This window comes from Labeo rohita, unplaced genomic scaffold, assembly GCF_022985175.1.
Source record: "Labeo rohita strain BAU-BD-2019 unplaced genomic scaffold, IGBB_LRoh.1.0 scaffold_99, whole genome shotgun sequence".
Lineage (NCBI taxonomy): Eukaryota > Metazoa > Chordata > Actinopteri > Cypriniformes > Cyprinidae > Labeo > Labeo rohita.
In genome coordinates this window covers 241308-255887 of record NW_026129953.1, presented here as the reverse complement: position 1 = coordinate 255887, position 14580 = coordinate 241308, and the positions used below count along the sequence as shown (strand labels likewise).

General features: G+C 36.5%; 1 protein-coding gene across 7 annotated transcripts in view; it reads right to left on the bottom strand.

Annotated features, from left to right (window-relative positions):
- Nucleotides 1-14580, bottom strand: part of LOC127162623 (serine/threonine-protein kinase PAK 3) — a 238896-nt gene that overhangs the window by 12098 nt on the left and 212218 nt on the right. For all 7 annotated transcript variants that reach the window (XM_051105420.1, XM_051105419.1, XM_051105421.1 and 4 more), the window contains 3 exons: nucleotides 11143-11242; nucleotides 10806-11002; nucleotides 10101-10238 (listed from right to left, as the gene is read on the bottom strand). In XM_051105420.1, the coding sequence (XP_050961377.1) occupies nucleotides 10101-10238; nucleotides 10806-11002; nucleotides 11143-11242 (435 nt within the window). The remainder of the gene's footprint in view (nucleotides 1-10100; nucleotides 10239-10805; nucleotides 11003-11142; nucleotides 11243-14580) is intronic.

Here is a 14580-nt window from a genome sequence, read left to right as displayed (position 1 = left end):
CTGTGTCAGCAGACACTCAGTCTTTGTATCGTTTCAGACATCACCTTCAACCAAAGAAGGGTTCTTTACTCGGTCAACTTCATAACTGACAGAAACCTGCTGTTAATGGGGTTGGGGTAACTACAGCTTGCTGACTAGTTGTTCTGTTACCGGAAACTGATTACTGATATTTTCTGACGGGATCTGGTGTCCGGGGCTGGATCCTAATTGTCTGGCGTGGGGACCTGATCTAACAAAGCAGTCCATACTGCGCTAGGACCTAAAGACATAAAGAGACTATCCCAGAGCTTACCCTCAGCACGCACAAATTTTTCTGAATTTAGAAGAGCATTGACTAGCAAAATGCGTCTCTACGACATGTCGTTAGCAGAAGTCACACAGCTGATGTCACAAATTCTAACTGAATCTGAATTCAATAGTTTTGAGTCTGCTGCTACTTCTGAACTACAACATGCCAGTAAAGCGGATTTGAGAGAAGGTGTTTTGAAAATTCTAAAGAATATCATGGGACCCAAAATAGACTGGTCCAGAATCACTAACTGTGTGCAAAGGAAAGAAGAAACTGTGAATGAATACACTGAAAGGTTTTGTCAGACAGCTGTAACTTACAGTGGAATAGTTGAGGATCCTGAAAGTGTGCTAGATGACAAGGGACCCCTAGTCTGCATCTGGTCAGATGGCCTTTTAGCTGAGTACAGAAAGGCCTTGCCATTCTTAGATCTAACTTGGTCTAACAAAACTCTCAGAAGTAACCTAGACACATTAGCTACTTGGGAAAGAGACTCTGATGTTAAAACTAGAGTAAAGATTGCAGCAGCATCCTTTCAGTTTAACACAAAGAACCAACAGAAACGTAAATGTCCTAAGAGGGAGGGCAGTTGTTATTACTGTGGTAAACTTGGACATTGGATGAAAGAGTGTAGGAAAAACAAAAAGTGTGTAAGAGAAATGAACAGTGTAAATCAGCTCCTACTCAGTCTGCTTGCAACTCTGAAGCAGACCCTCCCCACTACACCAAACTCGTGGGGCAGCTTGTTGAGGTGCTAACTGTTAAGGCTGTGAGTTCTTAATTACCCCAGTAATCTACAACAAAGATGAAAAGATTCTTTGTAAATAGAACAAAAGGAAGTTGACTTCCTCCCACTGGGGGACTCTGGTTAAGTACACTCACAGCCAAAAACTATACTACTGCACACTCCAATCACTCACCTATCCTATATGGGTTATGAGGTTTGCTATGACTGATGTTTCATTAGAGGATGGAGTGATTGCACAGTTAAGTTCACACACCAACTACAGGGACAGACTAGGACACACACAGACCAGTGAGGAGCCCAGGGAAGAACCGAAGTGCAACAGGCCTCGGGGGCCAACGCTGTGGTGAAGACTTCCTCATAGGTTTTTCCCGTCATCAGTTTGTCCCCACCTCACTGGTCCATAGGTGTCAAATGACTTAAGACTAGGTCAACAAAACCACTATACGATCACTAGACTTAAAACCACTATACGATCAACAGAAGTCTAACAATGTCTACGCATGAATACTGCAGGTCTGCTGTTTCTCTGTTTTCTTGTGTTGCAGGTATGTGTACATGCCATGATGTCTTCAAAAGCAGCATCACCTCAGACATCCATGAACAAGCTTCATGAGGACAAAGAGTCATCTGAGTGAATCTACGTGGGAAATGGACTACAGAAAACTACAGACTACACAGCTATTCAGGCACCATGGACGTCAGGACTTCCACTCTTATGCTACATGGTTTTCTGTGTCAACATGTAGCTTGTACGACATGTTACCATCCATGCTGTATGTGTCAACAGTTATGGTTCTGAAAAGAACTATTAGACCTAATTAAATCTAGGACAAGACACAGAATAACATATATGTGCCTGTAACTATTTCAAGTTACATGAATGGAAGATGGGACTTAATGTTAACAAACACAGGCTACAGAATGGATTTATGGAGGTTTAAATTTGTATTATGTGAGAGTTATTAGAACTCTCAAAGGGGGGGACTGTAGGATTACAAGTTTAAGAATCTGTTTAAAATATGCTGATCTTATGTTCTTACATAGCATCACATAATAAACTAAGGTGAAATATATTGTATTTACCATTTAAGGTAAATGTGATGTTATCAGACAAATGATTGAATGAATGCTACGCAGCGAGTATCTGAATAAAGAGAAACTTCTGCTTCAAGATATCCAAAACGTCTCCTGGTCTCTAAGAAAAAAATTCACAACAGGTGGTATGGAAGCCATTCCATACCACCTGTTGTGGTATGTCAATTTCTTTGACAGTGGCCTTCAGCTCATCTGCATTGTTTGGTCTCTTGTTTCTCATTTTTCTCTTGACAATACCCCATAGATTTTCTATGGGGTTCAGGTCTGGTGAGTTTGCTGGCCAGTCAAGCACACTAACACCATGGTCATTTAACCAACTTTTGGTGCTTTTGGCAGTGTGGGCAGGTGCCAAATCCTGCTGGAAAATGAAATCAGCATCTTTAAAAAGCTTGTTAGCAGAAGGAAGCATGAAGTGCTCTAAAGTTTCTTGGTAAACGGGTGCAGTGACTTTGGTTTTCAAAAAAACACAGTGGACCAATGCCAGCAGATGACATTGCACCCAAATCATCACAAACTGTGGGAACTTAACACTGGACTTTAAGCAACTTGGGCTATGAGCTTCTCCACCCTTCCTCCAGAGACCAGGACCTTGGTTTCCAAATGAAATACAAAACTTGCTCTCATCTGAAAAGAGGACTTTGGACCACTGGGCAACGGTCCATTTCTTCTTCTCCTTAGCCCATGTAAGACGCCTCTGACTTTGTCTGTGGTTCAGGAGTAGCTTAACAAGAGGAATACGACAACTGTAGCCAAATTCCTTGACACGTCTGTGTGTGGTGGCTCTTGATGCCTTGACCCCAGCCTTAGTCCATTCCTTGTGAATTTCACCCAAATTCCTTGAATCGATTTTGCTCAACAAGTTTCTCAAGGCTGCATTTCTCTCGGTTGGTTGTGCATCTTTTTCCTTCCACTCAAATTTCTGTTAACATGTTTGGATACAGCACTCTGTGAACAGCCAGCTTCTTTGGCAATGAATGTTTTTGGCTTACCCTCCTTGGTGAAGGGTGTCAATGATTGCCTTCTGGACAACTGTCAGATCAGCAGTCTTCCCCATGATTGTGTAGTCTAGTGAACCAAACTGAGAGACCATTTTGAGGAAAACTTTGCAGGTGTTTTGAGTTGATTAGCTGATTGGCATGTCACCATATTCTAATTCTAATTTGTTGAGATAGTGAATTGGTGGGTTTTTGTTAAAAGTGAGCCAAAATCATTACAATTTAAAGAACTTAAGACTTAAACTACTTCAGTCTGTCTGCATTGAATTTATTTATTACACAAGTTTTACAATTTGAGTTGAATTACAGGAAAAAATGAACTTTTCCACGACATTCTAATTTATTGAGATGCACCTGTATGTGGCTGGTGATTTCATTGTTGTCCTTTTTTCTGTGTGGAAAGGATTCAGATGGCTGTGCTGCCCAGAGAGACCTTGAACAAGTTGTCTTTGGTATCTACAGCATTAATGCTGAGGGAAGAGATGCCACCACCACTCCATTTGATGTTGGAATAGTGATTGAGGGTGTTGAAGTGCTTCACGACTTGGGAGTTTGTATGTCTTTTTATTTATTTATTTATTTATTTTTTGGTGTGACATGCACTACTGTTCTGGGTGACGTTTCTTTGTCATGTAAAGCGTGTACAGATGTACAGATGCTTAAAACTGTATGAGTGAACCAACACTGAGCACTTAAAAGTTTGTGGTATTTAACATAAAGGCCTGGTAAAGATAACCAAATTTAAATGCTGCCACTCATGGGTATGTTTAACTGTTTTTTTTTTCTTTTGTAAAACAGAATTTGATAAACAGTTGTGTTGTTGATAAACTCGTGTGTTGGTGAATAAAGGAACTAACAAATGTTGAGTTGAGTTTACTGAAGTAATTTGTGTGGAACCTGTTGACAAACTAGAGTTAATTCAACTAACTAGTAAAAATTAAAGTTAGTGAAAGCATTTTATTTTGATTAATTAAGCTTGAATTGAATGTTTTGTTGTAAAGTCATTAGTTTACTTTGAATAGACAAATATGTAATATGCAACTTCTAAACAAATTTTGTCCATATAACATAACTGACTTTAATTAGTTAAACGCAAATGTCTCTTGTTGAGCAAAAATTAGTGATAATAGTTGGCTTGAGTCAAAAATATTATTTCTCCCTATAACAACCCCATTAAGTTAAAAAAACCTTGAAATATTTGTTTTCAAATTTCATAATTAAATTTTTGTGGAACCTGTTGACAAGAAAAAATTAAAGTCAAGGTTTCATTTTTTTTAGTGTAATTGTATTCGCTATTTATTCATTATTTTTGTCAATTTTGAAGTAGCCATTAGCTGTGTATGTGCTATGTACTATATTGGCTGCAAATAGAGTGCAAATAAAATCAGTGATAAGAATTTAAATACATTTCATGTTTTAGTGGCCATGATTACTTTTTAAATTAAATGTTACAAAAATCTCCAAAAAGTGTGTTAAATTAATTGTAAATCATGTTTAGTTATGTTCTTATTTGGGAGTCGATAAGTTCTATTATAGTGATATATTGAGTAACAATTAGGACTGTTAAAGAATTATTATTTAATCTAAATAATTACATGTTTTTTTTTTTTACATTAATTAATCTAATTAGTCGTAAATAATTATAAATCAATATTTTCTGAGAGAGAAAAAAAAAAATTCTAAATGCCCCAAATAAACAATTAAAAGAAGGATCACATCTGGGTCATTAAAGACATTGAAGGGATACTCCACACAAAAATTAAAATTCTCTCATCATTTACTCACCCTCATGCCATCCTAGATATATATGACTTTAAACAGTAAAGTTTAAAGTGTATTGGGGTGTAACGATACATGTATTCGTACCGAACTGTCACGGTACGGACATCTCGGTTTGGTGCATGAAGCCTTACAACGAACACAGACAATTCACCCTCAATCCAGAAGGGGCGCCGCAGTAATGCAACGCTGTTTGATAACAACGACAATGAATACAAATCACTAGAGGAAAAAATGACTATATTTGCATTAATATTTTTCATTAATAAGCTGCTTGCACTTGTTAAGAATAAATGTACTAATATTTGAATCCTTTGTGTTCATTCGAGCACTTGGTCGTGTGGCCAGAACATGACACATACACACTCACAGAAATCATACACAGGACCGAATTAATTTCTCTTTTGCAGTTTTTAATAAATAGGTGGCATGGATATATCTGCCAGATAAAATTAACACACTATAGCTTGATCTCAGCCAGTTGATCTTGTAAGTGAACCACATTTTGTGTGTATCTCAGATGTCTGATCTATTCAAAAGTAAATTCCCTGTAAACTTGAAATATTCCGCAATTACAGTTCGAAGACAGTATATATGTTCCATTTAACGAGCATTAATGTGTGCAAGACTAAAAATTGCATTTATTCACAGAGGTATATTATGTCACACTTCTCTAGTTAGTTTCGTCTGTGTGTGCAGACGATGCAGGCGGTGGCATAACGCAAATCCATGAATGAATATTCCTAAGTAAAGTAAACTTAAACTGATTTCCACTGCTCAGGGAGTAACTTAGGGAGCAATAAACATTGTATAGGGACCATGTCAATTGGAACACAGTTCAGTAATGGAGCTCTCTTTGAACTAGCTGGTTATCTGAATCAGGTTAAATAAGAGAGGTATGCAACTGGAGAGCGTCGGTACGTGAGGACTGTAGTTGAGAAACGCTGATGTATTTAATTATACATCATATCGCCCTAATTTCACTAAAGGATAGAGTGCAATAAGTTTTACTTGACTTAAATTGAACAAATACACGATTTCTTACAAAGAGCTGCTGAACAGTGAATAAGATGAGTTGCTTTATGAACAAGGACAGTGACAGCAACGAGTCATATCACAAATTAAATTACATTTCCAAATGTGTTATTCATAGCGTGAGCACTTACAAATTCAAGTCGATCGGAAATTATGAATCTGTATTAAATAATAATAATAATACAAATAACAAAGCCAGATTTTGAAGTTGCTTATTTTCATTGAGCTGCTTTCGCCATTGTGTTGTTTCAAGCTGAAAAGCATAAAATTGCGCTTTATTTTAGATCCGTTCTCCACTCTGGTCATGACAGCAGATATTGCAGTTCATGTCACAGCAAGCATTCTCCATTCTGATGTGTTTTTAAATGTACAATATAAATGTACTTCTTAATCTCGCACGTTTTTATTGGCAGTTAGCTTTCCTAAAGGAGAACTCCACTTCCAGAACAACAATTCACAAATAATTTACTCACCCCCTTGTCATTGCAAGATGTTGATGTCTTTCTGTCTTCAGTTGTGAAGAAATTAATTTTTGAGGAAAGCATTTCAGGATTTTTCTCCATATAATGGACTTCATTGGTGCCCCGATTTTGAACTTCCAAAATGTAGTTTAAATGCAGCTTTAAAGGGCTCTAAACGATCCCAGCGGGCGAAGAAGGGTCAAATGATCAGTCATTTTTTTCAGAAATAAAATTTGTATACTTTTTAAGCACAAAAGCTCATGTAGCACAGGCTCTGGGATGCATGTTCGCAATGCTACATACTATTGAATCACATCGAAAGGTCACGCGGAACTACAGACCCAGTGTTTACAAAGCGAATGTGCAAAGACTAAGAAAGTGTAAGTGAGTCAAATACTGCTTACAAACAAAAAGGTACAACAATGTCGGATGATTCTGAAGTTCTAGGAGAAAATAAGATGGAGTTTTCGCCGTACTCTACCTTTTTGAGCCAGAGTACACAGACGATGAACTTAGACGTGATTCGTAGTAGTGATGGGAAGTTTGGATCATTTTACCGACTCGGACCTTTGAGTCTCGTTAAGCAAAATGAAGGAATTTCATTCATTTTAGTAAAATATAATTTAAATGTTATGTGTTACATCCCTACAACATCTACTGCTTACACAAACATTGATCACACTACAAAAAAGACAAAATTATAATGCTATAAGAAACAGAAAAGATGAATTCATTGTTTACATTGGGTACATTGTTTCATTGGGTCTATGATTAGCTCACCTCACCTCTTATCTGACAAGTTTTCGGGTTTGAGTCGTTCGTTCATCATGTGACAGCCCCATAAGATGAACAAACGACTCGAAAAACTCACTCGAAACGTGAACTAATTCCAGAACAGAACCTAATAGGATGTTGGGCATATGCGACTGAACGAATCAGTCCCCCAGGCGACTCGTTCTTCCTGAGTCACATTAAAGATTCATTCAAATTAAAGAATCATTCACAAAAGACCCATTACTAATTCGTAGTATCGTGGACTCGCATCCCAGAGCCTGTGCTACATGAGCTTTTGTGCTTAAAAAGTATACATTTTTTTATTTTTTGCAAAAAATGACTAGATAATACGTTAGATAAGACCCTTCTTCCTCAGCTGGGATTGTTTAGAGCCCTTTGAAGCTGCATTTAAACTGCATTTTGTAAGTTCAAAATTGGGGCACCAATAAAGTCCATTATATATGGAGAAAAATCCTGAAATGCTTTCCTCAAAAAACATAATTTCTTTATGACTGAATACAGAAAGACATGAACATCTTGGATGACAAGGGTAAGTAAATTATTTGTAAATTGTTGTTCTGGAAGTGGAGCTCTCCTTTAAGGAACAATACTCTAGAAATGAAACTTGGATACATTTAAGAGTAGTCAATGTGCAGTTTGTAGCAGTGTATATTTACTGTCCCCTGAAAATAACTCAACATACAGCCATTATTGTCAAAACAGCTGGCAACAAAAGTGAGTACACCATGTCATTTAACCATGCAAAGCCACATGTCCTATTCATCATGTTCATGTTTTTGTCTGCTTGACAGGACCATACAAAGTTGTGTATCTTGTATTAGAGCAGTTAAAATTAGATGCTTTGAGTACAATTCTCTCATACTGACCACTGGATGTTTAACAAGGCACCTCATGGCAAAGAACTCTCTGAAGATTTAATAATTAGAATTGTTGCTCTCAACAAAGATGGCCTAGGCTATAAGAGGTTCAGTAACAACCTGAAACTGAGTTACAGTACTGTGGCCAGGGTCATACAGAGGTTTTCCAAGATGGGTTCCATTCGGAATAGGCCTTGCAAGGGTCGATTAACGAAGTTGAGTACTCATTCTGTGCGTCAGGTGCAGAACCTGGCATTAAAAAACAGATGCATGAGTGCTGCCAGCATTGTTTTAGAGGTTGCAGAAGTAGAAGGTCAGCTTGTCAGTGCTCAGACCATACGCTGCACAGTGCAACAAGCTGGATTGCATTGGTGTCATTCGAGAAGGAAGCCCCTTCTGAAGCTGGCTTACAATAAAGCCTGCAAACAGTTTGCTGAAGACAACCTGTCCAAGAACATGAATTACTGGAACCATGTCCTATGGTCTGATGAGACTAAGATAAACTTGTTTGGTTCCGATGGTATCCAGCATGTAAGGTGATGCCCTGTTGAGGAGTACCAAGAAAATTGTGTCTCTCCTAGAGTCAAGCATGGTCTGGGGCTGCATAAGTACTGCTGGTACTGGGGAGCTGCGGTTCATTGAGGGAAACATGGATTCCATTATGTACTGCACATTTCTGAAGCAGAACATGATGTCTTCCCTTCAGAAACTGGGCCGGACGGCAGTTTTCCAACATGATAATGACCCCAAACACACCACCAAGATGACACTTGCTTTGCTGAAGAAGGTGCAGGTGAAGGTGATCTGACCCGAACCCTATTGAGCACCTATGGGGCATCCTCAAGCGGAAGGTGGAGAAGCACCATGTGTCTAACATCCAGCAGCTCCATGATGTCATTATAGAGGATCTGAAGAGGATCCCAGCAACAACCTGTGCAACTCTGGTGAATTCCATGCGCAGAATGATTAAGGCAGTGCTAGATAACAATGGTTTGACACAAAATATTGACACTTTGGACACAGTTTTGAGAAGTTCACTTAGGGTTTACTCACTTTTGTTGCCAGCTGTTTTGACAAAAATGGCTGTATGCCGAGTTATTTTTAGGGGACAGTAAATATACACTGCTTTACAAGCTGCACATATATATATATATACTATAAAATAAACCAGAAGCTATATAATAGCATACTGAGTGGGTATTGTGCTTCACAAACTATCATCTTATGAATACCTGCAGGAAGCAATTACGTGCATGTTTACAAAGCACATAATATAATGATACACAGCATTACACTCATGCAGCCATGTGTAAATGGGTTTTCCAATGTCAGTATTTCTAATGTTTGTTTCCATTATTATATCATACTTTATTGTGGATATTTTATGTTTTGTTTTGTTTTGTTTTTTTTTTCTCTGACAACAAACACAAAGTTAACACAGTTTTAGTGCCCATTTTTAGAGAATGATGGTTATTCTATGTTGTACATATAATGTAATAATCTATAACCCTAGGCATAATTGAAGATTGATTCAAGACACTCATTGCCAGGTTGAAGTGGCTTATTTTTATTTTTTTGTATCTTGCCTAGCTACTGTGTTTTGAGCTACAAAATGTTGTTTTATCTGGTGGCTATTGTGTGAAGCACAACAAATTAATTTAGGCATGTAGGGAGCACCTTGTTCACATATGACAAATTGTGTTTTAACAACTTTGCAGTTGTTGGAATAAGTGGAAAGCATCACAAAACAAACAACAGTCAAACCTGCTAAAATTCACCAATCTTATATTATCACTTTGGCAGACATTTTTGGTGTTTTCAGCTTGTTAGCTAAAGTAGTGTAGTGTACATAATAGGGTTATAAGAACAAATATTTCTATAATCTATTAAGGTGCTAATATAGAGCAGTGTAAAGTACTGTACACTGTATAAATGTAGCATAGAACCTGCTGCTGTTTTTGTCAAATACTAATTTTTAATATGTCATGAAATAGGAGTTCAATTTTTAATTATTGGAATTTACAGATGTATGAAACAGTTTGTTACCTGCAATAATTCTTTAGCTGACCCTCTCCGGTCTACATCCATCTCCAGACAGCGGTTCAGGAAGTCTCGAAACACTGAGGACAGCCGCTCCGGATTTTGTAGCTCTGGAGTGCCATTTGTTGCAATTAAATATAGGGCCTATCAAAAGGGAAAACATTAATGCAGTAGAACAAAAATCATAATAGTTTTAACACTGTAAATGAAAACAAATAAAAAAACAAATGTTAAGGTAAATCTTATTACTTATTAATTTTTATCTGTATTTTTACATTTAAATTCTGTAATTTTGGATACTAATAGCAAACGGTTTTTTTTTTTTTTTTTTGAAAAGTGAAAAGTCAGTTAAATCTATATGTGGGTGTGTGTGAAAAAATTCATATGTAACCATAATGTAATTATTTTCAAAAGTAACTATAATTTAATTATGCATTTTTTTCCTAGGCAACTGTAACTAATTAAATTACATTAAATTACGTAATTCCGTTACATGTAACTGGTTAATCCCCAACCCTGATTAATTTAGACATTAGTACATGATTATTCATGTACCCTTATTGTAAAGTGTTACCAAATATTCTATTAAATGATCATTTACTGCTTGCTTTACTACTTACTTATCATAGAAAGGCTAATCAGCTTTAGTTTGTTTTAGGAATTACTGTGTTTAGGATTGTTTTGCGATTTAAGAGGGCCGCAAGGTCTTACCCTGAGTGGGTTCTCATTCAGGTATGGTGGCTCTCCTTCCACCATTTCAATCGCCATGATACCCAGGGACCAGATGTCTACTTTAGGGCCATATGCTTTCCGGGTTACGACCTCTGGGGCCATCCAGTAAGGTGTGCCCACCATTGTGCTACGCTTGTTCTGCTCAGGTGTGATCTGAGCACAGAACCCAAAATCCGCTTTAGAAAGAAAGAGAGGGTTAAGATTTTGGTCTTTGATGCATAACAGGACATTTCTAAAGAAAATGTGAGTTGTGTTTGTAACATCAGTGACAAAAAATAAAAGGCAGTTTAATAGGTTTGGATTGCATGCAACTTACTCAGTTTCACTGAACCGTCCATGCCCAGCAGAATGTTATCACTCTTGATATCTCTATGAATCACCTGGTTAGAATGGAGGAAATCCAGAGCCTGTAGACACTATGAAGACACATCCAAAAAGAGTCAAATCAGACAAGATCTTCATAGTTGTTCAGCGTCTGTGTGTATATGAGATATAACAATATACCATGCCATAATAAATTATGGTACAAAACTATGACGATATGCATTGTTGGTGTTAAAAAAAGAACTGCGATATATATTAAGATTAGGAATTTCCCCAGTTAGGCTTTTTGTGCCCCTGATCTGATCCGATCCAAGTCCCGAGTGCTTGAGACACACTTCAAGTACATTAAAGTTATGAAGTTAACTTTATCCAATTGATACACAATGCATATATATATATATATATATATATATATATATATATATATATATATGCAGGATATGAATTCTTGATATCAACAAATCAATTTTCACTTGGTAAAATGCTAAAAAATATCATTCTTGATATCTGTAATTATATTTTCACTAGTTAAATGACACTATTGGCTGCCATTCAACTTTAATTGTTGATATCAAGAATTATTTTCTCACTAGTTGAAATTACAATTTCACATATCAGAAATATAATTTTTATTAGTAAAAACCTTTATTTTTACTAAAATAAATTTTGTTGATATCAAGTTAATTCTTGATATCAACTATTTAATTATCAGTAGTGACAATGTTAATTTCTGATATCATGAATGTGATTGTTACTAGTAACAAAAGTCATTTTAGATATCTTAAATACTATTTTAACTAGTAAAAACACTTTTACAGATATCTAGAAATGTAATTTTTACGTAAGAATAGCTATGGGAGATCATGAGTTCATGAATAATGATGAGATCTGGTTTTTCTATAATCCTCTTTTTAGCATCGGTATAGGCCAAAGATGGCGGAAGAACGTGTATCCGCAGAAACGCCTCCTCCTTTATTTATAGTTTTGTCAAAGAAACATGAAAATTATATTATGGCTCAAAATAAGTTTTGAACGTTTTGCTGGACTTTTTTTTTTTTTAAATATCGTTGTATTTACATGAATGAGTCATCATATTGCCTGCCCATTTTCCTGCCGGCGTTTCTCTATGTTTTAAGGCAGGTACGTTATTTATTTATTTATTGTACTGTACATTTACTGTACACACCGACATGTTTGATGAGCCGACATTTTGCACTCTCTGCCCAATTCGGCTCGGATTTTCTTGACCATTGGTACCAAACGTGATACACTTGCATTATTTTTATATAACATGTTGTCCAGTTCTTGAAGTATCGGTGGTCAAGATTAATTATGAAGTCTATTGAACCTCTTTCTTATCCAAGAATGTCCCAGCCAATTTCAATGTTACGTTAATATGACATAATTATGCACAGTCTCTATAAAATGGATATGTATATATACAGTCGTGAAAAAGTTAGGATACCCTGTTGAATTCCATGGTTTTCTGTATCAGGACATCATAAAAAAACTGGTCCATGGCTGGTCTTAAAATTTAGAAAATAAACCCTTTTGCACCAAGTCATTATTTACTGAACAAAAATAAATCCAACATGGAAAAGCCATGTGTGACAAAGTTAGGACACCCTTACTGTTAACATTGGAATTAAGAGGGTAAATAACAGTCAAGCACTGAAAATCAAATACCTTTAATTTACTGATCATCAGCAAGTCTGAGCGCCTCTATAAAAGCAAAAGCTTTGGCAGTTTGTTGGTCCGGAGCCTTCAGGTGTGTGTTAACACAATGACAAGGAGGTAAAACATCAGCAATCATCTTAGAGAAGCAAATGTTGCTGCCATCAATCTGAGAAGAGTAATACGGCCATTTCCAAACAATCTGAAGTTTATTCACAGGTGGAAGACATTTAAAACAGACACCTCTCCTTCCAGGAGTGGACGTCCCAGAAAATTTACCCCAAGATCAGACTGTGTAAAGCTCAGAGAAATGCCATATCAAAGAGCATATCAGCACAAACACAAATACCAAAAGACAAGCATGCTGGAGAAGGGCTGATAATTTTGGGCTTGTTTTGTAGCCATAGGACCTGGGCACCTCACAGTCATTGAGTTGGCCATGAACTCCTCTGTATATCAAAGTATTCTAGAGTCAAATGCAAAGGCATCTGTCCGACATCTAAAGTTTGGCCAAAATTGGGCAACAGGACAATGAGTCCAAGCACACCAGCAAATCTACAACAGAATGGCTGAAAAGAAAAGAATCAAGGTGTTCCAATAGCCCAATCAAAGTCCAGAGCTCATCCTGACTCAAATACTGTGGTGAGAGCTGTGCATAAGCAAATGCCCACAAACCTCAATAAAAGAGCAACGCTGAAAAGAAGAGTGGTCCAGATTCCTCCAGAACGATGTGAGAAACTGAAAAAGTCGCTTCAAGTTATTGTGAATAAAAGTAGATCAGTTGAATTATAGGGTGTCCTAACTTTGTCACACATGGCCTTTCTATCTTGGCTTTATTTTTGTTCAATAAATAATGACACAGTGTATTATGTCATGTGATGATGTTGGATTTATTTTCCAAATTTTAAGACCTGCCAAGGACCAGATAATTTTTTATTAAGTCCTGAAACAGAAAACCATGGAATTCAATATGGTGTCCTAACTTTTTCACATGACTGTATATATAGATATATATAAATATATATATATATATATATAAATATATAAAATGTATACACACTAGTACACTACGCTACACTTTCGCTACACTATGGTTATACACATTTATTGCATTTATTTTCAATAAAACTGGAAAAAAAAGAGAGTTAGAAGATTTCTTATCCTGTGGTTCCCTCTAGTAGATAAAATTAATATCACAGCGTTCTTTTTCCAGCTGAAATGACTAACAGTTTAGAATTTGATTTTGGCAGTGGCTATCTGAATTCAGAGAATACAATGAATTCTATTTACACTAAGTGAAAACAGCATATTTTCTTATAAATAGATTATATTTACACTATTTAATAATAGAAGTATTTTCTTTGCAGTAATAGTAGTTTGATGCGGTTTATACTACTTTGCACTACTAGCGCAAATAGTGGCCGATATCTGCACCACAGTATTGTAGTAGCCTACATTATGAAACAGTATACAATAATAACGTATTGAGTATAAATTAAAATTTTTATTAAAATTATAAAATGGATGCCGCCCCTACAACTAACCCTAACCTTAACCAATAAACACATTTTATTTTCCACTTTTCGATTATTTCCTTAATTTTCATTGAAAATAAATGCCTTTGTGATGTGATACGAGATGTGAAAAGAGAGCAGAACGAGGTCAGCATAAGGCGGAATCAAACTCGGGTCTATCACGTCAAAAATGAACTGCTTTATGTTTTACTACCTGCGCCACTGAGGCTGATAGCAATTGG